Source organism: Drosophila navojoa, chromosome X (assembly GCF_054131105.1).
Source record: "Drosophila navojoa isolate 15081-1374.11 chromosome X, UAZ_NAV_1.0, whole genome shotgun sequence".
Lineage (NCBI taxonomy): Eukaryota > Metazoa > Arthropoda > Insecta > Diptera > Drosophilidae > Drosophila > Drosophila navojoa.
The window spans coordinates 17,106,112-17,125,302 of record NC_142895.1 but is presented as its reverse complement, the minus strand read 5'-3'; the positions used below and the strand labels follow the sequence as shown (position 1 = coordinate 17,125,302).

At 44.8% G+C, this 19,191-nt stretch overlaps 1 protein-coding gene and 1 long non-coding RNA gene across 4 annotated transcripts in view; both read left to right on the top strand.

Moving 5' to 3' along the window:
- The window catches only part of LOC149090656 (uncharacterized), a 173,135-nt gene that overhangs the window by 96,186 nt on the left and 57,758 nt on the right, over window positions 1–19,191 (top strand). The gene's annotated exons all lie outside the window — the stretch shown is intronic.
- ct (homeobox protein, cut) overlaps window positions 1–19,191 on the top strand; it is an 89,766-nt gene that overhangs the window by 35,530 nt on the left and 35,045 nt on the right. For all 3 annotated transcript variants that reach the window (XM_089263857.1, XM_089263859.1, XM_089263858.1), the window contains exon 2: window positions 16,934–18,220. In XM_089263857.1, coding sequence (XP_089119983.1) covers window positions 16,934–18,220 — 1,287 coding nt within the window. The remainder of the gene's footprint in view (window positions 1–16,933; window positions 18,221–19,191) is intronic.

The following is a 19,191-nucleotide window of genomic DNA, read 5'->3' as shown; positions in this document are numbered from 1 at the left end:
CAATTATTTGTACAAATCAGACGCACAAGATCTGCCCAACAACAGCAACAACAACAACAACAACGGCGACAAAGACGACAACGACGACGACGCATTATTATCATCATCGACTTCATTATGGCAAACCCCTTGACACCCCCGCCCCAGCCCTGTGGCATGCCCCATTGACGACGATCAGCAGGCAAAGAGCGACAAACGTTCAATTCAATTTTATTTTATTTTTTTTTTTCATTCTCATTTTTGTTGTTGTTGTTGTTGTTGTGTTTCTGTAGCTTCGCTTCGTTTATCGTGCAAACAGGAAGAGCCATAATATAATTTATTGTATTAATGCGTCGCATGCCCCGCATAATATAGCCAAGACGTCAGCGGCGACGCCGGCAGCGACGCCAGCATCAGCAGCGATTGCTTACATTTCAATTTCTCTCAATTGATATCCCAATAGCCGAAAACCCACAGGCAAATATATATAAATATAAATATATATATATATAAATATATTCCTCTATATATATATTTTTTTTTTTTAAGTTTTTTTTTTTTTGCTCTTTTATTATTAATTTAAACATAAACATGGATTTCCTGTTGCCCGCCGATATGCAAAAAAAAAAAATAAAAATCGTAAAGAGCTTTGACTGATTCGTTGCCTTCTTTGTTGTTGTTGTAGTTGTAGTTGCTGTAGTTGTTGTTGTTATTGCTGTTCGCTTTCGACATAATTCTTTCGATCGAATTTCACAAAAATTGTGGCCCCGATTCTTGTGCCCTGTGCGTCTGTCTGTGTGTGTGTGCGTTTGAGAGGAAATTAAATTAAGCGCTTGTCTCGCTCTATATATACATATATATATATTTTTTTGTTTGTATTTTGTATTTCGTATTGTTTCGCCGATCAGCCGCATTAAACAGGCAAAATGCGTGGGAGCATCGATTTTGATTTGATTTATGCTGAAGGTCAGAGGCGAATGTGCGGCTCACAGCAAGAGTTCAGCTGCTGCTGCTGCTGCTGTTGCTGTTGCAGACAGCCAAGTGGCAGCAGCATGAGAGCCTGCCGGAAACAGAGACCACAAGCCACAATGTAACCTCAAGAGCGAGTGAGAAAGAGTTAGAACTTTACACTTGCAGAGCGGGAGCGAGTTCGCTGTGCGAGCGAGAGAGTGAGAGATATGCCAGCAACAATTGCAACGTCTCAGCCTAGTGGGGGGCGCATGAGGCGTGGCCCAGCTGCAGCTGATGACCAAGACAACTGTTAGCGGTATACAACCTGTAAGAGACCTTTTCACTAGCAATATCAAAGGTTTTATAATAACTAACCCAAGAGAACTTAGCTAGGGGCATAAGTAAATCCAACTCATATATAATATAATCTTTAACTATTTACTTATATACAATACTGCTTTGTCTATCTGCCTAGAACCTAGAAAACATTTATTATTATTATTATTTGGGATTTATTCTTCCTGATTTATTTATTATTTTTGGGCATATGCTTAAGCTCTTTACCAAATGCCTTTGGCTGCATAATCAAGACAATTCCAATGACTTTAAGCACTCCAAAATTTCTGGGCAATTTGTGGTAGGTAAAGTCTTCAATGTGTGTGTGTGTTTTCTTTTTTTTGGGGCTATGCAGCCGAATGCGTGCAACATTTTTGCGCGGCCTGCGTATGTTGTTGACACTCTGGCTGGCAGGTGGGTGGGCAGGAGACGGGGGGTGTAGAAGGGCTGCCAGAGTTATGTGCTGGGGTCGATTGTGGAGCTGTGTGCGTGTGTGGGCGTGTTGTTCTGTGCAGACAGGCCACTGGGCACTGCAATTGACACAATTTTCAGACAGACGACAAGGCCGGCCGGCTGGCATTGACCAAGCCGCACGTGGCTGGCGTTGTGTGTGTGTGTGTGTGTGTGTGTGTGATGTGCAAATGATGATGATGATGGTGATGGTGATGATGATACACTCGCGGACCACACACAAACACAAACACTCACACACACATGCAATTGATTTGTACTTTGGGGTCAGCCAGCAACAACAACAAGAGAATGCCAAACATGCCAGCAACAACAACAACAACAGCAACAACAACAAAGCAAATGCCGAAACCCAGTTGAACGCACCAAGCGTTTACAGACGGCGCCAAGAACAGCTGTTGGCAGAGCAACAGCAGAGGCTGGAAGCAGTCCAAACTAGAGTAGTATAGGCTATATATATAGAGTACTATAATGCATTTTATATAGGGGTATGGAAGAGCCTCTACAATATGATGCTGGAGTATTGACTTGAGCTCAAGCAAGTTTATGCATGCAAAGTGCTGCTGCTGCTGCTCCTGCTGCTGTGAGCAGCGCATTTGGCATGCGTTTGGGTCCTACTGGGTCCGGCAGCAACAGTTTGTCGAGGGGGGCTACGCACAACATGAAAACCGCAACAGACACATGCCCCAGCTCTGCACACACACACACACATGCAGACACCCACCTCATGCCACGCCCACAGCACGCGTCTACCTCCTGTCCATGGAGCAGCAACGGCGGCGCGCGAAAATTTCGCCGTTGTTGTTGCTTTTTATTTGTTTTTATTCCTTTATTATTATTATTATTTTCGCGCGCGCGTTTTTCGCCAGTTGCCCAGTACCGTTTTTTTTTGCGTGCGTGCGTGTGTGTGGGGGCTTGTTTTTTGTTTTTATTTGCTTTTGTTTGTTGTTGCGTCAGCCAGGAGAAAAAAACAAAATAAAAATATCCATGTATAAAAGAAAGCGAGGAGGCGGCTGAGAGTGGCTTGGGGCGTGGCATGTCTGAGCGGCGCTGAGCTGGGTGGCTTGCAGTGGGCCATGCAGGACCGGACCGGAATCAGGTCAACAACTTCACTTGGGCCACAGCTAAAAGTCTTTTGGGGCGCAGCCCGCGACAAAGCGAAATTTGTGACAAGGAATAGGAATGACATAGATGAAGAGCCAAGAGCCAGCGACAAATGATGACGATGACAATGATGATGATGATGATGATGATCAACACACACACAGAGAGACAGACAGACAAAGCAGCGCATGGAGACTGGAACTGAGAGGGTCTGAGTCTGCTGCTGCTGCTGCTGCTGCTGCTTCTTCTTCTTCTTGTCAATTAGTGAAAATCGAATTAATATTGTAATACTTTAATGAAATAATGCATGCACACAGACATCTAGACAAACTGCCAGACATTGAGGGGGCAAATGGAGGCACTGCGACAGTTATTTATGCGGAACGACAAGATGAATCTGTGAATGTGAGTGTGAATGTGAATGTGAATGTGACTGTGGCAATTGCAGATTCTCTCGCTCTCTGCCTCTCTGCCCTGTCGCAAAAAGCCCAAACTACAGTTGATAAAAATAAACGAGACACATAAGTACACATGTGTATATATAGAGAGGGAGAGCGAAAGGGGGAGCGAGTTAGCCAGAGAGACAGTGCGAGTGGGAGAGAGCGTGAGCGAGGCAGAGCGAAGCCTTTGTGCCGGTTGCCTTGCGAATTGTTTGGGCGGCAACAACGACGACGACGACGACGACGACGACGTCGGCGGCGACAACGCACGTTGTTGGCAAGGTGTGGAATGTATGACAGGAATTGATATAAAATATGCTAATTGGTGCATAGACGGTGCAGAGTGCGGACTGCTCCAATGCTAGCAATATGCTGCAGAGTGAGAGGTGTTGAGTGCTCAATGCGAGAGACAGGTTAGTCAACTCGACGCTCGACTCCCGAGTCGATCAGCCAACACAAAGGATGCCAGAGCAAATGAGATAGGATTCGAAAGGGCTGCCAGATCAATGAGGATTTGAGAGTAACTAAAGGATAGCTCGATCAAAAATGATTATTCCTGTGAGCTTTAATTCAATGCAAGCTCTTCGTACTAAACATGAAAAAGTTTTTGATTGGAAGACTTTTCAAAATCACAAAAATCACTCTCCTGACTTTGATTTAGTTCAAGCTTTATTCATACCCCAACAAAATGTTCTTTTTATGTCTTTCAATGCTTTCATATCTCTGCTTCTCTTTTCCTCCCTCTGTCTTTCTGTGTTTTCAACGCTCTCTCGCTCTATTCTTGCACATCTCTCCCTCTTTCTTCGCCCCCTCTTTGCCCTAGCGGCCACAAAAGAACTTTTGTTCTTTCTTCAATTCTATTTTTCAATTTTAAATTTGATTCGCTTGCAACTTCAACCGCTGCTGCCATGACTAACAACAACAACAGCAACAACAATAACAACGGTAATGTTGTTGCTGCTCTTCTTCCTCTTGCCATGCTGCTTATGCCAAAAACTATGCGAGGATGCCATTTATGTAAATTATTGGCAAAAATGCATAACGGCAAACAATTGAAAATGCAATCAAGTGTTGGCTAAAATTGCTCTGGTGCTGCCAACAGAAACGCAAAAGAACAACAACAACAACAACAACAAGAGCAAGAACAACACCAGCAGCAGCAGCAGCAGCAGCAGCAACAACAACAACAACAACAAGGCTGCCAATTAATCAAGAAATTCTTAAATAATTATTTGCCTATTTTTATAGTCGCACAAAGGGGTGACAGGGCGTGTGTGGGGGAGGGGCGGGGGTGATCTAGGGGATCTGGGTGCTGGGATCTGGCATGGGGCAGCGGCCGACGCGGCTGACTGACTGACTGGCTCAACGGCAACAATAACAACAACAACAACAACAACAGCAACAGCAACAGCATTGACAACGACAGCGACAACGACAACGACGACATCAACGTCTGTTGGAGTGTAAATTTGTTGTTGCCATAAGCCAAATACAAATCTATATGCATTTTAAATATACACATATTCATATAGATATCTGTGTGCATGCATTTTATATTTACATACATATATATTCAGATATATCGCACAATATATAGAACCATGCACTTTTCGATTTTCATTTTGTGATTTGCGTCCGTCTGAACGTTCATTGTTGTTGTAAAAATAAGTCAGCCAGCCAGCCAGCCAGGCAGCCAGCTAGAGCTAGCTAGCCAGACCCCATGCCCGCTCCCCTGCCAATACACGTTCCCGAGTCAGCACAAACGAAATTTCTATGAAGCATTGCAGTTAGATGAGCCGTTTAGTGACAGTCAAGTCGTTGAGAGCGGAGCGCGGCAGGTGATGGAAATATAGCGAAAATGAGATAGAGAGAGCGAGAGAGAGAGAGGGAGAGATAATATAGATCTGCTAGTCCAATGATTACTCTCTCCATCTCTATCTCTCGCTCTCTCTCGTTCCCTCTCTCCGTCTCTCTCTCTCTCTCTTGCTCAGTCAGTCGCGCAGTTTGTCTGTCTGGGTGCTGATGAGTGCATTGCCGCTTTGCAGTCGCTGGCCGACTAATAATAATAAATATTTTTACAGAAATTAATTAACAACAACAACAGCAACAGCAACAATGGCAACAAAGTGTAAAAAGAAGTATGCAGCATGTCTGATATATAGACAGGCACACGCGCACACACACTGTAATCTATATGGCACTGCATTGATGTGAGACCGTATTTGCCATGCACTTTGCTGCGATTCTCCATTTGTTGAGTGTTGCCAATAAATATTGCGTATGCGTCATGTGGGTCGAGGAATCTGACTGTGGGTTGGAGCTTCAACGAATTGCAGAATCCAGAATCCAGCTAGTTTGGAATGTTACAGTGCTGTTAACATGCTGTTAAATGTATGTTGGCTAAGCAACCAGGCAATTTGGAGCTATTTCTACTTTATCTATACGTGAAATTAGACATTTAACATGCTGTTAACTTAATGTTAAAGCAATGTTATCGCAAGTAAATTAGTTGCATACTAGGAATAGCTAGGAATATAAAGCAATTCTTTTACATAAAATGGAAAAACGCTTTGGGGTGGTATTTGCAACCAATGTTAGTACGCTGTTAACTGGCTGTAAAATATTTGCTCTTAGGCATAACTAGCCATAAGCAAGCTGTGTCAACTTCATGTTAAGCATATAGCTTTGGCATATATAAACTATGTTAATTCACTGTTAACGCTTAACGGTTCGCTTGGCTGTAGAGCAACTATGTCAGCTGTTAGCCCATTATTGTAAGCCACAAGACACGCCGGCATCTTGGCAATTACTCAAATTCAAATTAAGTGGCAACACACACACACACACACACACACACGCGCGCGCACACAATTGCTCAATCACATACACATATCGTAGCTAGACAACGGAAAGTTCGCTCAGTCCCCAAGCGAAATGCCATACAATCCAGAATGCCGCAACTTGTCTCGTTTTGTAAATAACAAATCAGGCATTTATAAATGATGTGAGCATAAAATATACGCTATTACGCATCGCCCTCAACCCAACAGTCAGCCCTGGGCGCCCACCCCTGGAGCAATATCGCAAGGCCCGTGCCAGTGCCCTGAACAACACTTGAAACAAAAGCAAAGGCGAGAGCGAGAGCAAGAGCAAGAGCAAAAGCAAAAGCAACTCTTTGCCAGCAACAACAAATTGTCTTTCAGTTCTGCATGTGCCCCGCCCAACAGCCCCCCAGCAGCAGCAAGCCACGTCGTCTTCGTCGATGTTGACGTCGACGTCGACGTCGTCTTCATACGTCTCTAATAAGACATGATTGTAATTAATTAAATTAATTCGTTTCGGTTTTAATACACGAAATGTTTTTCGATTTTGTCCCAGGCTCGAAACAAGCTACCCTTGCTGCCACGCCTCGACAGCCCGTGCCCCCACTGCCCGCCCCACCGTCCACATTCAGTGGAAGGGCCTAAAAGGATTGCCAAATGAAAGTGAAAGATTTCTGATTTACGTTTTCAAATATTTGTTTGTCACACACTTGCTGCCACGCCCCCGCCCCCGCCTGCCGTCGAGCTGTCTGTCTGACTGTCTCCGTCCGTTCGTCCTTCCGGCCAAACTATAAAATGTTGTCGATTTTGATTAGGCAAAACTTGACAGAGAACTTTGTGCGTGGCTTTCATTAAAAATGCCAGCGCCGTGTTTCCCATCTCTCCATCGCCTGCTCAGGGTTGCTTTTCCCGAGCGTTTCGATCAGACGGCGTTGCCTTGGTGCCTTGTTAAAGGAGTGTGCGGGAGTCCCACCTTTTGTGGCTATCCTTGCCTGCCTGCCTGCCTGCCTGGCTGTCTTTCTGTCTTTCTGTCTTGCTGTCTTGCTGCCTTGGAGCATAATGAATTGACATTGATTGGAAATTTTGATTGAAATTGTAAAATGCTAAAGGATGGCAACGCCAAAAGGCTTTCTCCATCTCCTGCTCGCCTCAGCGTCTTCGGCTCTTCTCCAGGCAACAAAATAAATTGCTTAATTTTCGGCTTAATTAAAGATTTGATAGATAGCACAACTCTCTCTCTCTCTCGAAGCTGCCAAACAGACCCGGCCATGGTCCCGCCTCCTGCTCTCATTGATTTTTGTGCGACTGCCTAAGCATTTAGTTCGCCAGCTCCAAACGGCGAGCGACGAATATGTTGGCATTTCTTCATGCTTATTTAATTAGGCCTCATTACAAAACACAAGCACACACAAACACACACACACGCACACATAGAGACAGAAGAAGCTAAAGGGGACACAAATGGAGAACGCCTTCGGGCCAGGCTATGAAATATATATGTACATATATCTCTGCAATGCATGCGCCCTTTGTTAAGCTGGTTTTGGCCGGGCTTAGGCCAGAAATTTTGGCTGATTATTAACACTGGCTTTTTTTTTTTGGGAATAATTTTTGCTATTTTTGTGCACAACTGTACCTGGGCGGACAAATAAAAATCATTAATTTCTGTTAGATTTTACAGTGTCGAATTTATGTAACACACACACATACATGGACACACCCACGCACACACACACACAGTCTCCTGCCCTGTCACCCTTTTAGGCACATTAACTTTGAGAAGCTTTTTATTTTTATTTAATTTTTTTTTTTTCGGGCGGTCTGCCTTTAGTTTAAGGCCCGCATAAAAATGTCAAAAATTACACACACTCACACACGTGAAAAACAAAGCAAAAGCCAAATACACATATACACACACATGCAGGAGTTGGGGCTTGCTTGGTGGTGTGAGAAGGGACTTCTAATCATTATTTGTACGGCCCACATATATGAGTTATATATTTATTTGTATTTGTCTGGACTTGAACTGGGCCCCACACAGCGCCCCCAGCCCTCATGTGTGTGCGTGTGTGTGTGTGTGTGCTATTTGGTCAGTGTAATGCTTAATTATTTACTTTGTTGTTGTTGTTGTATTTTCCAAAAATGTTGCCAAAAAAAAGGCCTACGCATAAAGTGACCAAAAGAGCGCAAGCCAATGCCATGGGAGGAGGGAGGGGGTCATAACAATAGCTCACACACACACGTACACGTACACATTGTTTAAAAAAAGGGTCATACATCTCGCTCTATGTGTGTATGTGTATGTGTGTGTGGGTTAATTTTTGATGTACGATTGGTCAGCGTGTGTGTCCAGCTACAACAACAACATTAACAGCAACAACAACAACAGCGACACACACAAAAAAAAGGTATGCATACGTTATGTAATAATAAGGATAAGCCAAAAAATTATTATTACTTTACGTGCCTGCCAGGGGGTTGTGCCGGCCAGGCTGAACGCTGGACGCTAGCCAAAGGGTTGCCCACACACACACACACACACACACACACACACACAGAGACATTCGCTTGGGCTTTGATTGTTAATGAGCATAAGCCGTAGTAAGGAATCAGCATTAGGACTTGACTGGCAAACAGTCTGACACTAGTCTAACTGTAAAAGGCGCGGCTAAGCGAGCAGGAGCTGCAGTGATCGTAAGTCAATGTCGCTCTCCCTCTCTCTCTCTCTGCTGAGTCTCATACCTGCTCTCGCTGTTTTTCATAGCTTTCAAGCTCTATCACTCTCAAGTGTTATGCCTCTCTCATTATGTTTATATATGTATCTTTTTCTCTCTTTCTTTCTCTATCTATCTGTCTGTCTTTCTTTCTTTCTCTATCTATCTGTCTGTCTTTGGCTTTCTCTGTCTGTTTGTAACAGCTTTCAATCAGAATTAGTTTTAGAGCATATTCATACCAGCTCTCTCTCTCTCTCCCTCCAGCTCCCTCTCTCACTCTGCTTCCCGTTTTTTTTGCCTTAAATGATGTTTAGGCTTTGATCTGTCATATCTATCATATTCCATATCCTGCTCCAGCTCCTGCTCCTAGCTAAATGTGTCAGTTTTAATCCATGCCGCTTCGCTCTTAACAGACAGCAATTAGAAATCGTCTAATTTGATGCACGCACACACTCACACACACACTCACACACACACATACTCTCTCACACTCATACACTTTGCAGCCTTTGAAAAGAAAGTGCCGCACATTTTTCTTTGACACTTTACAGCCCCCAAAAAGCCAAACACCGCCTGCCCCTGCCCCAAATCCCCCGTTTTAGGATTTTGTTTGCCGGGACAGACAATTACCCACACACATGCTCACACACACACACACACACACACACATACACAGCTGCCTTGTCATATGACGCATTAAAAATCGAAGCATATAGCTGGCTTCCGCCCGCACTCCCTCTCTCTCTCTCTCTTTCTCTCTCTCTGCCCAGCTGCTGTCTTCTTGCTTGGCGCGCGCATTAATCCTTTTTTCCAGCATCTTTTCACACACGCTCACACACACACATGGCACACGCGTGTATATAATCCTTTTTTACAGTCCAGCCCACTCTGGCGTAGCTGCAGAGCCCCAGCCCAGCCCAAACGCCCAGCGGCTTCGCATATCAAAGCTAATTTATATTTTGTATAGCATACATTTGGGCGTGCACAGCAGCGAGACTCCCCCTAGCCACAGCTCTGCTGCTGCTGCTGCTGCCGTTGCTGCTGCTCCTTCATCATCTTTTGCTGCTGCTGCTGCTTCTTCTTCTTCAATTTGAACGTCATGTTTTTCATTGCCTGCTGTGCCAATTGCCAGTGAGTGAGCGGGCGAGGGCGAGGGAGATAGAGATAGAGAGCGGGGTAATAATAAATACAACTCTTTGTTTTTTCAATGGCTGCCTGATTTTTGATAAGTAAATAGAAATTTTATAAATTTACATACACACACACACACATGTATGCATATGTGTGGGGGTGTGTACATATATATATATGTGTGTGTGTGTAATAAAAAAGAAACAGAATTTTAAATTAGAAAATATTAGTTAGCTGGGCTGACGGAACATAACTGAACGGAGAGACGGACGAACGGACGGACAGACTGACAGTTAGGCAGCCACCGCCTCAGCCAGTGTCTCGTGTACAGTTATGTGCGAGTATGCGCATCTCGCTCGCACACACACGCTTCGGCTACGGCTACATCTTCTTCTTCTTCGTCTTCCTCTTCCTCTCCCACTGCTGCTGCTGCTGCTGCTGCTGTTCATCCTTTGCGCTCTCGTTCTGTACTTTTTCTTCGACATCATCGCTGTTTGTTGCTTGTTTTTATGAGTGTGTCGATGTGGGTGTGTGAGTATGTGTATGTTTCTTTTTTTTTGCTTTTGCCTTTGCCTTTGCTTTTTCTTGTTTTTATTTTTGTTTTTGTTTTTCTCGCATTTGCTGCGTGCGTCTTTGCTGCACAGACAGCACATATCTCCTTGCCCCTTTGCCTACCTCACAGAAACATCAATACATCATTTTCGTCTTCTCTCAGTGTGTGTGTGTGTTGATTGTATACTACTCTTTTCACTCCGTTTTCCATGTATGTGTGTGTGTGTGTTTATTTATATGTTTCCTTTTTTTTGGTATTTTTTCGTTGCAGTTTTCAAGGCGCGCTATCTCGCTTCCTCCATCTCTCCCTCTCCCTCTCCCTCTCTTGCTTTGTAGCTAGCGTTCTGTGTGTGTTTTTCTTTTTTGTGTGTGTGTGTTTGGGTATTTTTTGTTTAATATTTAAATAAATAATTAGCAAAAAGGGATATGTGCGTCTGTGTGTGTGTGTGTGTGCATATGTGTGAAAGCTTCGTGTTTGTTCTTCTTGTTCGTGTGTGCGTTGCTAATGATGTTTGAAATTGTAAAGCAAATGCAAAGGCATGTCCCAAAAATAAAAACGCTGCAAACATGGAAAGATTTGCGATTGTGTGTGTGTGTGCGTGTGTGTGCGTGTGTGTGTTGATTTACTCAAATAACTGTACAAGGAGTGTAGCTTGTAAACAAAAGCAGCTGCAGCTTATAATATAAAGTTAATGGATAGAAAAGCGTATCAAAGGCCAAACAGCAGCCCAAAAGGATGAGTTGCTAAAGCGAAAGGCTGTCTTAAAGCTGGATTAGTTAATTAAGTTTAGCAATAGATGTTATCGATGTGCGATAGATAGTATAGGAAGTTGAGCGAGGTTTGGCTTAGAGCAGAGCTGAGATACTCGGGATTGAGTGGGAAATCCGAAACATCAAATCAAATAAATCATATATGGATAGAGATCATAGAGATTCATTTGAATATTAATTTCTTTAACTTATTTCTAGATTACTTGTGCTTCTCCCTCTCTCTCTTTCGCTAATTTTCCTCTCCCGATCTCCCTCTTTTGCTTCTCTGCCTTTTTTGTTGGCTTATTCTATGCATTTATACAAATGCGTAGAGCCGCAGGCCGCAAACCACTTGGCGCATTGACAGGCTTATGTACAACACGCACACATGTGTAGGCAATGTATATATACATATATACAGCAGGCCTATCATCTTTTCTCTTCCTCTCTTCCTCTCTCTCTTCTGCATTTACAGCAGCTGTCAAGACATACGCGCAGCGTCTTTGTCTGCGCCTAATGTCATGCTACGCTTTTTTTTTTGAGAATGTGAGTTTTTGCTCGGCTGCTTCTTTCAATTGATATAGACACACGCACACACACGAGCATTGGCTGCCACATTGAACCCCTTCGCCGCCTGCCCCTCATCCACCTGCGCGCACAACTTTTTAACTTTTTAGCAGCATTTTTGTGCCCGCTGCCTGCTGTTTAATGTGTGTGTAATTGTGAAAACGCTTTGCCATCCTTTTCCTTATGTAGCTAAGCAGCAGTGGCAGCCTCTGCTCCTCCTCTTCCCCCTTCCCGTTTACCCACTTTTACGCTGCTTGTCATGTCATGTAGGCGTTTAAGTGGCAGCGGCAGCAGCAGCGGCTGCCTCTGAGGTTTTTTGCATTTTACCCACCCGCACCACTGAAAATGTCAAGACAACAACTGACAGCCGCCCCTAAATCAAAGTGCCCAACCAGAGCCCTCTTACTCTTCCTCCCTCACACTCTCTCTCTCTCTCTCTCTCTCCCGCTCGCTCGCTCGGCCTCCCACTCATGCAGCAGCGGACGTCGCATTGATTTGCTTTGATTTATTGTGCTGCGAAACAATGCAGCGACGTTTCTCAGACCCAGCTCAGATATTGCTGCTGTTGCTGCTGCTGCTGCTGCTGCTGCTGCTGCTGCTGAGGGGTTGCCTACAACAACAACAACAGCAGCAACAACAACTTGCACTCGAGCTGAGCTTCAAGCACAATTCATAACGTTGCTTTCGTACTAATTACAAAAAGTGCTGCCTGCCCTCGCCCTCTCGCTCAACTGCTGACCCGCTCTCTCTCTCGCTCTCCCTCCCCGTCTCCTTCTCTCTGTGTCTCCGGCTCTTTCGCTGACAGCTGCCATGCGACAAAATAAAAAATATATAAAATATACGTCGACCGTTCGACTCACTTCAGAAAACAGCTTGAGACAATGCCGCATGCAAAAATTCTTCACGACTGCCAAAGGAGTACGAGTATTTATGCATTATAATACACACACACACACGCACACACACACGCATACTTACGCCCTGGGGCTGGAATCTGTTTCTGTTTGGAAAAGTGCGCGCTTTTTGACATGTGCCGCGCGCACGACTCACACACACACACACACATACGCACACACATGCAGAGCAATTGAGAGCGTGGTTGCAAGCTCGAGCTGCTCGGGTTAGCTGGCGAGTGGTATTTGACTTGGTTGCGCATTGTAAAGCACTGAAGTGCTTCTCTGTGCGTGTGTATGTGTGTGCGTGCCAACGATAGTTGCAACAATTGCTGAAGAGAGCATGCAGCAAAAGGAAAAAAAATAAGAATAATAAGAATAAAAAGAATAAATAAATGCATAAGAAAATAATAAGCAACAAGAGCTCAATTGCCCCACGGCTGATCCTTGAGCGAAACCTTTGAGCTCTGAAGCTCATGAAGCAGCATTAAGCATGCAATTAATGCAGGCAAACAAAAAAGAGTTCAATACGCAGAGCTTCTAAGCCGAGAGCTTTCAGCAGCTTTCTGAAATGATTGAATCAAGCAAATGAATAAACTAAAAGAGAATGAAAATTATTATAATAATAATATTATTATTATTATTTTAAATTAAATGAAATTCTTATGGACTTTGAGCATTGACTAGACAGCTTAGAGCTTTATTAATTTTTTGTTCATGTAAATTCAGCTCACTTAGCTTTAATAACTTTTGAACTGCGCTGTGAACTGAATTGATGGGTAATTGTGACCCTTGCTTAACCTGGTCGTTGGCGCGTTTTTGGCTAATAGAAATGTTAACAGCCTCGCACATTGGCCCCGCTGTTAACATTTCACTTAACATTTTTGGCGCGCAGTGCGTTTTCATCTTTTTTTTTTTCATATATATTTTTTTGGCTGCCCCCTCGTTCTCTCTCTTTTTCTTTTCGACGGGCTATTTTCGGGTGGCTCCTTTGAAGTGGCTGCGCCGGCACATGCAAAAATATTAAATGAAACTCGCTGTGCAGCCCATCCAAAAAAAAAAAACGTACCCAACAAAAAAAAATTGGAAAAAAAATACGCTAAAAGGGTGCTCAATACTAAAGCCTTTTTTGGCATAAGCTGACCACACACACAGACTGGACAGAGGGAGAGAGAGAGAGAGGGAGAGGAAGGCTGACAGAGGTGGATAGCATTTGAAGTGTGCCCATAGAACTTTACAACTTCTCTCTGTGTATATTTGTGTGTGTGTATGTGTATGAAAAACCCCCAAAAAAAGATATATATATATATAGATATATAAGTAAAACACGAGCAAAGCCACCCGCATTTTAGTTAATTAACTCATTTGGTTGGCAACTGCTTGCTAAGCCGCTCGAACTGGGCCACAAAAGGCTGAGCACACAGTTGCCCCATCAACTCCAGCTCCAGCTCCGGCTGTCGCTCCATCGTCAGCTCCAATTCGAATTCCATTTGCCGTCTCCTGCTCCACATTAATTGATTTGCTCTGAGAATTTGGCCAGCTAGTTTTTGCTGGACGGCACAACAAGTGCCGTCTTTCTCACGGGGATTCCATTTCAAAGCGCGCCAAGACAACAACAACCTGAGCACAGTTTTGGCAGCGCACAGCTGGGCAGCCACTGATTGATTTTCGCAACAAAAAGTCAGAAAAAAGAAACAACAACAACCAAAGAAACGATGCAAAAGAAAAGGAAGCACACTTTTTTTGAAATGTTTTTTTTTTTTTGTTTTGTTCCTGCTTTGTTTTTCTGTGGCAAGCATCGACCGCCTGGCATTATGAAAACAATTTTCAAGCTTAAGCAGCTCAGCGGCGGCAACAGCAACAGCAACAACAGCAACAACAACAACAGCAACCGAAACATGAGCCACACAGACATTTGCCACGAAACAGTCAGCATGAAAATCAGTGCCCCAACCGTTGCCCAGCTCCAAGAGCTCCAGCGCGCTTTTGAAGGCTGTCTGGCATTTTAAGTCCTCGGCAAGGACAGAACTGCAGCTTCCTCCTAGCCTCTGTGAGTCCAATGCCGCTGCCCCCCCCCCCCCCTACCCGCACCCCCTCCCTGCCCACTGTTCACATTCCCCAGTCCCAATCCCAATCCCAGTCGCTTGTCTGTTGTTTGTACTTAAGAGCTTTTAAATATCATAAATATATATCTATGCGACGAGTCGAGCTCGAGACCGAGACTGCGCCACACCCACACCGTCAAGGCCCTAACCCCCTACTCGCCCTGTTATGTTGGTTGGCCCTGCGGCTCCTGCTAACGTTACATTTGGCTGCGGGTTCGGTTTTTGGTTTGAGTTCGGGTTCGCATCGTTTGCTGATGATGTTGACAAATATGCCTCGAGGGCCATTCATCTACAAGAAAAAAGATAAACACAGCGGCAACAACAACAACAACAACAACAACAACAATAAATAAATAAAGACAGCAAATTCCTGCGGCTCGACGAGGCAGTCTCTAGTCATTTAGCTGCATTTTAAACCAATACACAATCTGCCAAGCTTCTAACTCTTGAAGGCTACAGCCCTGTGTGACAGGCAACAAACAACCTAGATTTCACCTAGTTGGAATTAGCCAAAGTTGTAAATGCATCAGCCAAGGCAACATGAACTTAAAGCTGTTTCTGGAAGGTCTTTAGCTGGGGTAGACTGACCTCAACTTTTATGCTTTTTTATCTGCTTAATTTATATCTTTGAGAAGATCTAACTTATCTTAAGATATCTGCTATGACCTCATCTCTTGCTCTGGTCTCAAATTTTTCGTCAGCTCTAATTACAAAAACTTTGCCCACAAATAGTTGCACTTAAGACGCTTGCCCTATGTCATCTTCCCTCTTCAATCGAACCCCGATCGAGCAGTCTGACATCTCGTCGAGTGCCTAAGACCGCAACATTATCTTCTGCCATTGAGCGTGGCTCAACTATTGTCCTGAACCAACCACACACACACACACACACACATACACGCACACCCACAAAAGTTGTTCTAGTAGTCCAAAAGGACTTTTCCTAATCGTTTACATTTCGCCAGTCCACAGCAACTGCATTGCAATTCAGTCTTAACCCGACCCTTATAACGACTTCCTGCTTAAGTTTTCGAGAGGCAGGGAGGTGGCCGAGAGGGGGGGGAGGGGGTGGTGGCGTCGTTCTCATCGATTTGAGGCAAAAAGTGCTATAAGAACTGCAAAGGCTTACGGCAAAGCGTCCCTTACGCTTTTCTTTTCTTTTCTTTTTTTCTCTCTCTCTCTCTCTCTCTCTCTCTCTCTCTCTTTGGCAATAGAGCAACGATATGCCCATCGACTAATTTCCAAAGTTCTTTATTGCCTGCAACGCCCTGCCGGCTGGCAGCCCCCGCCGGCACCCGCTCATCGGCTTCCGGTATTTATACAAATAAAATTGCACAAAACTCAAAAACCAAAACAAGTACAAATCAACAGAAAATCGAAGCCCCCAAAGAGCCCCCAAAAGTCATTGCCATCTGAAGGCGGAGGCAAAGTCGTAGTCGAAGCGATTTGGCTACAGCCAAGGAGAAGAGGACACTGCACCGGACCTGACTAAGCTATGGGGCCACGACTCAGATTCGCCAGTGAGTTTATTTGGGGCTGGCTCTGGCTGTGGCTCTAGCTCTGGTTCTATGGGGTCGGCTGTGGGTCCTGGGCCCAGACTAATTTGCCAAAAAAGTTTGCACCGCATATTTTTGTAACCTTTCTCTCTTTTTTTGTCGCTGTTGCTGTTGTTGCTGCTGTTGTTGTTTTAATTTCTCATTTGGCATTTGATTTCAAGCAAGCCGTCGTCGTCGTCGTCGTCGCCGTCGTCTGGCTTCCCCCCTCTGGCGAAGGTCAACGCTAATAGCACTAAAATTCCAAGTTGGCTTATCGATACCAACGATAAACTATAAATTTGTCGGCTGTTTGTTGTTGTTGCTGCTGCTGCTGTTGCTAATGCGAATGGGCATTGCAGAGGGCCCACAGCAATTCGTTGTTGGCTTTTTAAGCCTTTTTTGTCGGCTGGGCAAAAGTTTGGCAACGTATTAATTTGGCTAAATTTAACCCGTAATGACTTTAAAAGTAAAATTAATGAGGGTCGATAGTTGCCTTTTGGCCACGACAAACATATGGCCAGACTAAGCTGACACTCTTTACTCACACTATCTCTCTCTCTCTCTCTCTTTCTGTTATTTACAGCGCGCTACATTAGCCGAGAAGGAAGTGAACACACTCAAGGAGCAACTATCCACAGGCACGCCCGGCAGCAACAGCGACAGTAACAGCGAGAACAACAACACATCCGAATCAGCACTAGCAACAGCAGCAGCAACAGCAGCAGCGGCAGCAACAGCAGCAGCAGCAGCAACATCATTGGCCAGCGGCGAAGAGGAAGCCACTGGAGGAAGCGAGGGCGAGAGCGACAAGCTGTTGAATAGCTCGATTGTTGCGGCGGCCATAACGCTGCAACAGAACGGCGGCAATCTGCTGGCCAACACAAATACACCGTCGCCATCGCCGCCGTTGCTCAGCGCCGAGCAGCAGCAACAGTTGCAGAGCAGCCTGCAAAACGGCGTCGGCGTCGGCGGCGCTTGCTTGAATCCGAAGCTCTTCTTCAATCACGCCCAGCAAATGATGATGGAAGCGGCAGCGGCTGCTGCAGCGGCGGCCCGGGCAGCAGCAGCGGCAGCCCAGCAGCAACAGCAACAGCAATCGCCAATGCATTCGCCAATCGCGGCAACTGCAATAAGCACAGCAACAACAACAACGGCAACAGCAACAGCAACTGCCGCCACACAACAGCAATCAGCACGAGATATTGCCGAGCCAATAGCCAGCAGCAATTGCAACGATGACGATGAGGACGATGACGAGGAGGACGCATCGATGCAATCGAATGTGGCGCATGCCGATGGCGATCTAGACGACGATGATATGGAGCTGGAGCCGGAGCATGTTGCTGATACGGGCAGCATTGCTGTTGTCGCGCCAGCATTGGCAAGAACTGAAAATGTTGCCGATGCGAATGCAACTGCGGCGGCCAACAATGATCAACACGACGCCGATGTTGATGATGATGATGATGATGAGGGCGATGAGCGAGGTGTCGATGCCGATGTGCCGGCCGATGAGCAACAGGATGAGCTGGAAGCTAGTTTAAATGTTAACAACAACAATAACAACAATAACAACAAAAACAACAACAATAACAATGCCGATAGCTGTAGTCGAAAGAACAAGAACAACAGTGAAACGCAACATGTTGCACTGCGTGATAATAATGTAAATGAGCAACATGTGGCACATAGCGCCGAGGATGACGATTGCACCAACAATAATACTAACACCAACAACAACAACAACAACAATAATAATACAAACAACAGCAATGAGAAGCGCAAAAAGCGCAACGCCAGCGCCAACAACAACAATAACAACAACAACAACAATCAGCCCGCTGTACTATTAGCTGCCAAAGACAAAGAGGTAAGTGCCCGAAATACACTCTCCAAGACATTCCGTTAGCTAATTTAATAAACTGTCTGCGGCCACTCCACGAGCCGCTGCCCATATACCGGCGCAATGAAATGTAAAACCGTTAAGATTAGACAAATGTTGCCAGCCGCCCACCAACAAAAAAAAAATAAAAATAAAAATAAATAAATAAAATACTAACTGGAGGAGTTAAATGGCAACCCTAAAGCCAGCTCAAAAATGAAAAAAAAAAAGTAGGAAGAAGAAGAAATTCCAACCGCAGACGACGACGCACGACTGACCGTACCCCCCTCCGGGTTCGCCCCCTGTCGACCCTTTGGCCCCTTGCCACTGTTCGCTTTTACGCCAGTGCCAGCTCCCTGGGCTGTCCGCACGCACAATTGAGAAAACACTTGCATAAGTAAACAAAACACCCACAGTGGCACGCCCACCCGCCCACCAACACAGCCCAGCCAAACAGCCGGCCAGTTTAGCGCACTTTTCTTGTAATTTTCTAGCCAAACACAAGTGCAAAAAAAAAAAAAATATACAGAAAACAAAACAAGCGAGTGAAAACAGAAGGAAATACAAGGCAAACAAATGAGCGTCCCAGCGCAACAACAACAACAACAACAGCAGCAGCAGCACAGCAGCAGCAGAAAAAAAAAAGTCGAAAAAATAAATAAAAGGACTTTTGACTTCTTCTTTACACGACGCACAAGAAAGAGCAGAGCCGAGAGAGTGAGAGAGACGGGTGGTATGAGTGGGAGAGAGATAACAAAAATATGCAAGGGATTTGACTCGAAAGCCACGAGGAAATTTCCCAAAACAAAAACTGTATACAAAAAATTGTTGATTTTTTTTTGCGTTTGTTTGTTTGGTTTTTTTTCTTTTTTTTTTTTTTGCATAGAAAAAGTTAAAATGAAACTTTGCACAAGACACTTTGATTGGATGGAGTTGAACTGCAGACGACGGACTATATA